This window comes from Monodon monoceros, unplaced genomic scaffold (assembly GCF_005190385.1).
Source record: "Monodon monoceros isolate NGI ecotype Baffin Bay Population unplaced genomic scaffold, NGI_Narwhal_1 Super_Scaffold_18, whole genome shotgun sequence".
NCBI classification, from domain to species: domain Eukaryota; kingdom Metazoa; phylum Chordata; class Mammalia; order Artiodactyla; family Monodontidae; genus Monodon; species Monodon monoceros.
This window is the reverse complement of record NW_021703774.1, coordinates 169,458,240-169,469,019: the sequence shown is the minus strand read 5'-3', so window position 1 is coordinate 169,469,019 and position 10,780 is coordinate 169,458,240. Positions and strand designations below refer to the sequence as shown.

At 45.0% G+C, this 10,780-nt stretch overlaps 1 protein-coding gene across 5 annotated transcripts in view; it reads left to right on the top strand.

The window, feature by feature from the left end:
- The first annotated feature begins 268 nt into the window (after positions 1–268).
- FHAD1 (forkhead associated phosphopeptide binding domain 1) overlaps positions 269–10,780 on the top strand; it is a 138,504-nt gene continuing 127,992 nt past the window's right edge. For all 5 annotated transcript variants that reach the window (XR_003794370.1, XM_029227942.1, XM_029227943.1 and 2 more), the window contains exons 1-2: positions 269–420; positions 4,850–4,956. Coding sequence is in view for 4 of the 5 variants with exons in the window: in XM_029227942.1 (XP_029083775.1) it covers positions 4,864–4,956 (93 nt within the window). In the remaining variant the exon portion in view is untranslated. The remainder of the gene's footprint in view (positions 421–4,849; positions 4,957–10,780) is intronic.

Genomic DNA, 10,780 nt, shown 5'->3' with positions numbered 1-10,780 from the left:
GAGCTAAGGTCAGTAGGAAGGATTCTTGAGTCTGCTCCTTCCCCGCTGTAAAACTTTGGGCTACTTCTGTGAACACTGAGCCTGTTTCCCCATCCTTGAAACGGGGCTGGGGGCCTCTACGCGGCAGGTCGGGGAGGGCTCGCGGCGCTGCAGCGGGCTGTAATTGGCCGGGTGCTCCCAGCGCACCGCCCCTCGTCCTCTGGCGCCGCGCACGCCACGCCCCTCACCAGCACGGCCGGCTGGGTGGCGTTGCCGTGGCGACGCGCGTACACAGGCCGGGCGGGCGCGCGGGCTGTGGGCCGCCGGCTGAAGACTCCGCGGGAGTGCGGCCGGGAGGCCTCGCCCAGAGCGGGCCCGGCGCCTCCCGAGCGGTCAGGGCTCTCGGCGGAGGACGAGGCGTGGGCTTCTTCCTCTGGCCAGGTGAGAGCGGCGCGCGAGGAGGCGGCGGGCGGAAACCTGGGCCGGAGGAGGCCAGCCCTGCGAGGTCAAGGGCGTTGCGGTAGGCAGGGGACCCGGCCCCACCCGAGTCCGAACTCTCTGATCCAGGCTCGGGTCGCCAGGAGCACCCCCAGAGAAGGTGCCCCAACACCAGCCGTTCCTTCCTAAGTGCAGCCCCTACCTCGCCCCCCAAGGTAGCCGGCACGGGAGCTTTAGGCCTCTCCTGGGCACCAGCTCTTGGATGTCCTGTGGGTATAGCTGGGATTAAGAGAGGAACCCCTGTTTCCCCTGATTTATGGACAACACCCACCCAATGGTCAGAGACACACACACACACACAGACACACACACACCGCCCCTTACCTGAACTCTCCTTCTTTAAGGAACTTTGAGGCCACTGTAAACCTCAAAAGGAAGTTCGCTCCTATATCCCAATTCTGAGCCATCCAAAGTGGTCAGGGGGAATGCAGATCATTGAAGCTCTTGCTCTTTACCGTGGCTGGTGCTCCATGGCACTGAGTAAGAACGAATTCACAGAGCTAAACACATTCAAATTACTTTTACAGTGTTTTCAGGCAAGGAAGTGATGCACAGGGCAAAATTAAGGTGGAGAAATATTGTCCAATCCAAAAGCTAAAGAGATGGAATTTAGGTTTTGCAAGGAGTCATCTAAGATAGATACTGACAGGAAAAATGAAAGGTAGTTACTATCAAAGCTTCCTAGCCAGCTGGCTGTACTGACTTGCTTTGAGGTGTCGTTTGTATTTTCATTCACTCAGCAAGTGTTTACCAAGCACCTACTATGTGTCAGGTGCTGCCCCCCCACCCCCCCCTACCCTGGAGAAGGGGTAATGCCCAGAACTGGCAGGAACTGCAAAGGGTCTGACGTTTTACCCTGTTTGAAAGTTAGTAAGAGCCTGCCCAGCTTATAGTTACTGGCAGAAGACAAGAGACTCCTGGGCCAGAAACAAAGAACTTTATTACTCACAGCACAGCCGACATAACAGGCAGCCAGAGCTGCATATGCACATTGGTTCCTGTTGCCCTGAAAGTCCCTCGGGGTGGTACAGACAGCCAGTGTGGATGCTGTGCCCACAGTGGGTCTGTGTGCCAGGTAAGGAACTCCAAACTTAGGAAACTGCAATCTTTGAAAGGGGCTGCTAGCAAACCTGCCCAACTTTTGCCCCAGAAGGAGCCGTTATCTTTATTATAAACATTACCTATATCCTCCCAGGCTGTTTGCCATACAAGCCTCCTCGGAAAGTTAGTGCAGGACAAAATCTTTCAATGCCTTTGCTCTGAAGATGGGTACAAACACAAAATACCCACAAAGAATCGCTTCTTAACAAAATGAACACAGTTCTGGTTTCCCAGGAACATATATCTTAGTGAAAGAGAAACAAACAGCAAGCATAACTAAATAAAGGAACAGAACATGTCAGAACGATAAGTACAAGGAAGGAAACACAGAAGGGGAAAACCAGCAGAGGAATAACATGACTGAGGGTGCCTTTAGCCAGAGTGGTCAGGTGGTTGCCCCAAGGGGGGACGTCTGAGCAGAGAGAAGACCCCAGCCTTGGGGACATCTGGGGTGAGAGCTAAAACACAAATATGCGCATGATCCAAGTTTAAGTTTTAGATTAGTGTCATTTCCTGTGGTTTTCCTGCAGAAGAGACATTTCTTGAAAGTTTACATTTTAGATTAATTCGACTTGAATGTGTTGCTTGATAACATGGTTCTCTGCAATTGAAGATTAATAACTGAGGGCAACAGAGCATGGTTCTTTGGGAAGAGGAAATGTCTTTTCCCCTATATACGTGACAGCGAACTTAATAAAATTTATTTCTCATTATATGAAAGCATATATATATTTTTTTTTTTTTTTTTTTTTTTGCGGTACGCGGGCCTCTCACTGTTGCGGCCTCTCCCGTTGTGGAGCACAGGCTCCGGACGCACAGGCTCAGCGGCCATGGCTCACGGGCGCAGCCGCTCCGCGGCATGTGGGATCTTCCCAGACCGGGGCACGAACCCGTGTCCCCTGCATCGGCAGGCGGACTCTCAACCACTGCGCCACCAGGGAAGCCCGAAAGCATCAATATTTGTGGGACATCCACAGGCCTCAAAGTTTACAAATATAAACTATCCTGCTTGTTTTTATTTCTCTTACCCTCAGGTAGGGTCTCATCTTCCTTTCAGAGGATAGAATGCTGGTTTCAAGGACTTTCTTTTATTACATGTCTCAAGTGTCAGCAGACAGTGCAATTCCCCCACCCCTACTCTGCCCCACCAGCAACAATGGAGGTTTGTACACTGGTTACATGCAAAGGCCCAGAGCTGTCACACACTTACTATTGTGTGACCTTAACTTCTCTGAGTCTCAGTTTCCTCATTTGTAAAGCTGGACAATACTGGCACCTACCTCGCAGGGTTGTTCTGAGGATGAAAAGAGGCCATGTGTGTAAAAGGATAGCCCAGTGCCTGGCACTTAGTAGGGATTCAGTGATGAAATGATGATGGAAATGTTGATGGAAAGCAGAGCCAGACCAGAGACCCTCTACGGTCACACCTAGATGATTTTTGTTTTTATCCACAGTCTAACAACTTCACACTTCAGTGATCTTTCAGTTGAAAAGAGACTTCGGGGACTTCCCTGGTGGCTCAGTGGTTAAGAATCCGCCTGCCAATGCAGGGGACACGGGTTCGAGCCCTGGTACAGGAAGATCCCACATGCCTCGGAGCAACTAAGCCAGTGCGCCACAACTACTGAGCCTGCACTCTAGAGCCCGCGAGCCACAACTACTGAAGCCCACGCACCCTAGGGCCCGCGTGCCACAACTACTGAGCCCACGTGCTGCAACTACTGAAGCCTGCACACCTAGAGCCCATGCTCCACGGCAGGAGAAGCCACCGCAATGAGAAGCCTGCGCACTGTGAGGAAGAGTAGCCTCTGCTTGCCGCAACTAGAGAAAGCCTGCATGCAGCAATGAAGACCCAACACAGCCAAAAAAAAAAAAAGAGACTTTCTTAGACATGGCATTGAGATGGATCAGAATTCAAATATCATGTGAATTATCATCAACATCTTGGAACCTACTGAAGTCACTGAAATTTTTATGTTTTAAAAAACATGTATAGGGCTTCCCTGGTGGCGCAGTGGTTGAGAATCTGCCTGCTAATGCAGGGGACACGGGTTCGAGCCCTGGTCTGAGAAGATCCCACATGCTGCGGAGCAGCTAGGCCCGTGAGCCACAACTACTGAGCCTGCGCGTCTGGAGCCTGTGCTCCGCAACAAGAGAGGCCGCGATAGTGAGAGGCCTGCACACCGCAATGAAGAGTGGCCCCCGCTTGCCACAACTAGAGAAAGCCCTCGCACAGAAACGAAGACCCAACACAGCCAAAAATAAATAAATAAATAAATAAAATTTTAAAACATGTATAGGATTTACTTTGAAATGCATTAAAATATAAAATGTATAGATGGGTAGATATGTGATAAAGCAAATATAGCAAAATGTCGATTGTAGGATCTGGGTGTTGGTTATATAGAAGTTCACCATCCACTTCTTTCAACTTTTCTGTGTGTTTGACATTTTCATAATAAAATGCCAGGAAAAGATACGTACAGGGTCTTGACCGTACAGCCAAGCTATAATCTTGATATTTTGTCTTTGGAAATCATTTTTTTTTTCAACCTAAATATATGAAGGAATGTAGTGACTTAAAAAGAAAGTATCTTCTAATGCCTATTTCCTTGATGACTGACTCTTCCGCACTTTAGGAAGCTCTGTAGAAGCTGGGGTTCCTTGAGTCAAAGTTCAGAAGCCCAAGATTAATAACAGTCATAATCACAGTAGGACAAATGGGTGTTTAGTGTAGCAATCACCATTCTAGATGCTTCACATTTAATTCTCACAAAACTCTTTGGGATACAGAGTATTATTAGCCCCATTTTACAGATGAGGAAACAGAGGCATAGAGAGAGAATAAGTAACTCACCCAGAGTCACAGAGCTAGTAAGTGGTGGGGTAGTAACACTGAGCACTTGATTCTGTCAGATAACTAACCCCAAACTAAGCTTAATGGGAGGTGGAGAGCGGTTATCAGTGGAATTCAGATTTGTTTGGTTTTTTTTTTTTTTTGCTACTGCTTGTTTGTGCTCTGAGTTACATAAAGGATGTCCTCTTGTGATCAGAACCAAGCTCATCAATGCCGGATATCACTGTTAAAAAGACAGTCTTTAAAATGTGCGGAATTCTAATTGTGATCATTGTTAAATCCAGCTATCCACTCCTACCTCTGCTGACTTCTCCTCTGGACATTATGGTGTGTTCCATTCATTCTAAATATGATATTGAATAATTAGAGGACTGTATTTTTCTAACAGAATTGTTTTCTGTAAACCTTTTATAGGGGAAGCAGAGAGTATGAGAGCCTATCTAAAGAGCGCAGAAGGCTTTTTTGTCCTGAATAAAAGCACTACGATTGGAAGGCATGAAGATTCAGACCTTGTTTTAGAGGTAAGACCTCTTCCTACCCAGTCCCTGACCCTCCCTGCCCCTCACGCCACCAAAAGTCCTTACTGTTCTGTGGACTCCAGTCTCTTCTAAAGCACAGCCTCTGGCTAACAGTCCCAGCCTTCCTCGGTGTGCCACCAATAACTAATCCCCACATGTGCTGGGTCTCCCTGGCACATGTGGTGTGAATGAGCACAGTGCAAAGTGCGATGGGCCCTCTGTCCTTTGCTGACTGTGTCTGCAGGGTCCCACCCTGATGGCGCAGTTTGGAAGCTGGTCGTAGAGCTGATGCTTGACCTTCACCTGCTCCGCGTCTGGCAGCCACGGCCACCTGAAGTGCCCAGCTTGAGCAATGGCCTCTTGCCCTTTCCAGAGCTTCTGGAGACTGTGGGCCCCTCAGAGCCCTCCCCCGCCCCCACACCTCCAAGTAGTAAATCAGGGTAAGCCCCGGGCATGGCCTCAGCACTCTCTCATTTCATTTCATTCTCTGAATTAGCTGTGGCTTGGTCCACAGTCCCAGCTCATTGACAGCCAAGGAAGTTGGAAGAAATTGTAAGTAAGAAATTATAAAAACAGTGGCTTTGAGCCTTTTAAAATTTTGAAAGGGATTAAAATATTGAAGCGGAAAGAGAAATGCAATGGAATCCCTTTACGACTGTGAAAGGCAGACCTCTCTCAGACTTCACTCGACAGATTTTTTAAAACTTTATTTTGAAATAATTATAGATGCACAAATCGTAGAGAGAATGGCACGAAGCATGTGTGGAGTTCTGTGCCATTTTACCACGTGTGGATTTGTGTGTGGCCATCAAAATATAGAAATATTCCATCATCAGGGATGTCCCTTGTGATACTCCTTTTATAGTCACAATTCCTCCTCCCACCATCGTCCCCACGCCCCGAAAACCACTAATCTGTTCTCCGTCTCTATAATTTTCATCATTTATGTATGACCTTTGCGATTGATTGTTTTTTTTTTACTCAGTGTAATGCCCTTGACATCCATTTAGGTTATTAGCTTGTTCTTTTATTGCTGAGTAATAATAGTCCACTGTATGGACGTATCACCTATATTTGACCATTAACTTTTTGAAGGACATTTTGATTCCATTTGGGGCTATTACAAATAAATCTACTATAAACATTTGTGTACAGGTTTCTGTGTGAACAGAAGTTTTTATTTCTCTGCGATAAATGCTCAGGAGTATGATCGCATGGATTAACATATACGTTAATATATATTCGGTTTGTAAAGAAACCGCCAGGCTTATCCAGCGTGGCTGTACCATTCTTCATTTCCACCAGCAATGGATGAGACACATCCTCACCAGCAATTAGCATAAACACTGTTTTTCATTTTAGCTGTTTTAGTAAGTGTGTAGTGGTATCTCATCATAGTCTTGCATTTCCCAAATCGATAGTGATGTTAAATGTCTTCTCATGTACGTATTTGCCGTCTGCATATCCTCTTCGGTGAAATATCTCTTCATGTCTTGTAAGCATTTCTAATCGAATTGTTTGGTTTTTTACCATTGAGTTTTGAGAATTCTTTATGTATTTTAGATGTGAGTCCCTTGTCAGATAGATGTTTTGCAAATATTTTCTCCCATCCATAGCTTATCTTTTCATTCTCTTAGCAGAATATTTCACAGAGCAAAAGTTTTAACTTTTGACGAAGTCCAGGTAGTTATTTTTTTCTTTTATAGATCATGCTTTTAGTGTCATGTCTAAGAACATGCCACCAGGTCCCTGACCCTGAGGATTTTCTCTTATGTTTTCTTCTAAATGTTTTATAGTTTTATGTTTATGCTTTTTTTTTTTTTTTTTTTTTTTTTGCAGTACGTGGGCCTCTCACTGCTGTGGCCTCTCCCGCCGCAGAGCACAGGCTCCGGATGCGCAGGCCCAGCGGCCATGGTTCACGGGCCTAGCCGCTCCGCGGCATGTGGGATCTTCCCGGACCGGGCCACGAACCCACGTCCCCCGCATCTGCAGGGGGACCCCCAACCACTGCGCCACGAGGGAAGCCCAAGTTTTATGTTTAAATCTATGAACATTTTGGGTTCACTGTTGTTTATGATGTGAGATTTAGGTCAAAGTTCATTTTTATTGCATGTGGACATTTAGTTGTTCCAGAACCATTTGTTGAAAAGACCATCCTTTCTCCATTGAATTGCTTTTGCAGGTTTGTCAAAAATAATCTGGCCATACTTTCTATGGGGGCTATTTCTTAGTTCCCTATTATGTATCATGGATCTATGTGTCAGTCCCTCTACCATTATGACACAGCCTTGATTACTGTCGCTATATAAGTCTTAAATCAGGTAGAGTGATTCCTCACACTTTTCTTTAAAAAAATTTTTTTAACCTATTCTAGTTCCTTTGCCTTTCCATTTCCATTTTAGCGTAAGCCTGTCTGTATATACAAAATATCATGCTGTAATTTTGATTGGAATTGTGTTTAATCCTATATATCAATGTGAGAATAATTGATATACATTGTCTTCCAATTCATGAACATGGTATATTTCTCCATTTATTCAGTGTCTCTCATGAGTGTTTTGTAGTTTTCAGCATATGAGTCCTGTACATGTTTTGTTAGATTTACACTTAAGTATTTCTCTCTTTTTTTTTTTTGAGTGATTGTAAATGGTATTATATTTTTAATTTTGGTGTCCACATGTTCATTGACAGTATATAGAAATACAGTTGATTTTTGTATGCTTCTTGGTATCTTGCAACCTTAACTGCACTTTCTTATATAAGGGCTTTTGTAGATTTCTTGGGATTTTATACATAAACAATTACGTCATCTGCAAATAAGAACAATTTTATTTCTCCTTTCAGAAAAGGAGATGTGAATGCCTTTAATCTTCTTTTCCTTGCTTTATTTCCCTGGTTAAGACTTCCAGGACTCTGCTGAACAAGAGCAGTGTATAAATCCTTATATTCGCTTGTTCCTGACCTTAGGGGAAAGCAGTCAGTCCTTCACCGTTAAGTACGAGGTTAGCTGTAGGGTTTTTATACATGTTCTTACGAAGTGCGAAATTTCCCCCCTTATTCCTCGTTTTCTGAGAATGTTTATTGTAAACTCAACAGATTTAAAGATAACTCCATGAACCTCCCCATGAGATTCTCCTCCATGATACGGTCTCCCTTCAAGGACACAGGAAATCTGTGCAGTGTGCAAAGTGGGAGGAAAAAGAAGAAGAAGAAGCACTGTAGTTTCTTCTTTATCCTAACAAGGCATAGATTTGGGGTAGTTTTATTTCCTGTCTGGCTAAAGTAGAGACAGAGATCTCTGTTTTGAACCTGACTATGATATTAGAAAACTGTAGTAATTTTTAAAAGCACAGGCTTTGGAGATAGACAGACCTGGGTTTGAATCTCATTAGGCTACTTTGTGGCTGAGTGACTTCAGCCAAATTACTTAATCACTCTGAGCTCCTTTTCCCTGTCTGTAAACCCCTTACCTCACAGGGTTACTCTGAGGATTAAGTGAGAAATGCACATAAAGAGCCTGGCATGTGGTGCTCAGTAAATGACACAATGATCATTATTATGGTCTCATAAAACAGAGACTGAGAAGAATCCTCAGAGGTGCACAGGGTTGAGATGAGGATCCACTGACATTAATAAGCCATTTGGAAAAGGGAACCAATGAGGACAGTTATTAACTAGACAGAAATTGAGTTGCATTCATTGTATAAAAATAATTGCTTACTGCTCCTCGGACTTAGCTTAAGAAATACGTCACTGGGCTTCCCTGGTGGCGCAGTGGTTGAGAGTCCGCCTGCCGATGCAGGGGACGTGGGTTCGTGCCCCGGTCCGGGAAGATCCCGCATGCCGCGGAGCGGCTGGGCCCGTGAGCCATGGCCGCTGAGCCTGCACGTCCGGAGCCTGTGCTCCGCAACGGGAGAGGCCACAGCAGTGAGAGGCCCGCGTACCGCCAAAAAAAAAAAAAGGAAAAAATAAATACATCACTGCTGCCAGCTACAGTCACATTGATTTATGAAGGAATCAGTTGCATTTCCAGAAGCACGAGCTCATTTGGGCTCCCTGGAGGACAGCTGATACATGAATTGCCAAGCGTTTTGGGGATAGACTTTTGATGGGCGCTTCTGTCTTCTCTTAGACAAATCATCTTCCCAAAGCTTAAATGGGAGAGGAGATTTGCTCTGAAGAGGGGTGTGGGGACATGGGTCCATTTTGAAGAATTTTGAAGAATTGAAACCTACAGACATGTCAACATTTTCCAGTTTTATAAAACAAGGTAAAAGTTGCCCCTCTGCTGACTTCATTGGGCCTTTCTGATCAGAAGAATCACCCCTGATCAGCTATGAGCCATCCCGAGGAATAATTCAGTAGTCAATTTATAGTTTATGTTACTGAGGCCACTAGAGGTCATTCCACTAAATAAAATTCAGGGATTTATATTAATAAAAAGTCATCCTTGCAATTACCCAGAGGTTACATCTAGCAAATAAAAAAGACTGTTTGTTTTATTTGCCTGGATCAATCCTAAAGAACAGGCAGTCATGCTTCTAAAGATTTCTTCTCATCAGCAAGGCTGACATGTTGTTTTGACTATTGGTATCGTAGTATTTCAACATCATTTACTCTTTCCGATAATGGAAGGTAGTTACATGCTTCTTGTTTTTAAAAATTGGGAGAAAGGAAAATATAAGGAAGAAAATAAAAGTCACTTGTAATCATTTGGCTCAGGGAAAAATCAATATTGATAGTTGCAGGGTTTTACCGTCCAGACTTTTTTTCTATATCCTGTAAGGAGTTTGTTTCCCTAAAGGCAATAGGAAGCCTGTTTATAGCCAGGCTAGTGAGAACTGTTTATAGTCAACAGTGATAACTGTTGTTATCACTCATTATTTGCACAGTATTTACCCAGAGCCTCAGCACCAAGCCAAGTCTAGGGGTACAGCGATGGCAGAACTGGACATGGTCCCTGCAATCAGGAAGCTGCCAGGAAAGAGAGAAATAAGTCAAATGATCCCACAAAGGTGTGACTAATTCCATTCCAACATTGGGGCTGTAAAGGAAAGGAATATGGAAGACAAGGAGGACTTAACTAGACAAAAGGAGAAGGGAGTGGCATGTGCAAAGGCCCTGGGGTGGAAGAGTGTATTGTGAGCCCAAGGGACTGAGAGAAAACCAGGGCGTCCAGAGTCAGAGTGGGAAGGAGGAGGGCTAAGTGACAAGTAGGCCTCCTTCATGTCACCATAAGGGTTTTGATCTTTATCTGAAAAGCAATGGGAAGAAGGCTTGAAGGATGGTAAACAAGGGGGAGACCTGCCAGTGAACATCCCGGCTGCTGTGTGCAGACGAGCCATCAGGAGCTCTATTCACTGTCTCCCCTCTGCCATCTTACATGGCTCAAAAGCCTCAGCCTTGCCCATTTCACAGCTAAACCTTGCGAGTTATAATTTATATGATTTGATGTGCCTTGTAAACTGTAATTTTTAGAGTTGGATATGGCTGTTATTTAAACTCTGCTGAGAAAGGGGCTCAATTCTTCCAGAATGAAGAAACACCAAGCCAGTGGTTGTTGGATTTTCCATATGTTTAAGAGTGGTTGTTAAACATGAACTCCTAGACATTCTGACCCAGTGGGTTTGGGGTAAGGCCCAGAAATCTTCACATTTATATGCTCCCCAGGTTCAGGTGGGGGGAATGGAGTCCCCTGGAGTTGGTTCCAGGACCACACTTTGAGAACCCCACCATCAGTGTTCCCTCCCTCTCCCTTCTTGATCAGCAGAGCTCCTGCTTGTGTGTGTGTGTGTGTGTGTGTGTGTGTGTGTGTGTGTGTGTGTGT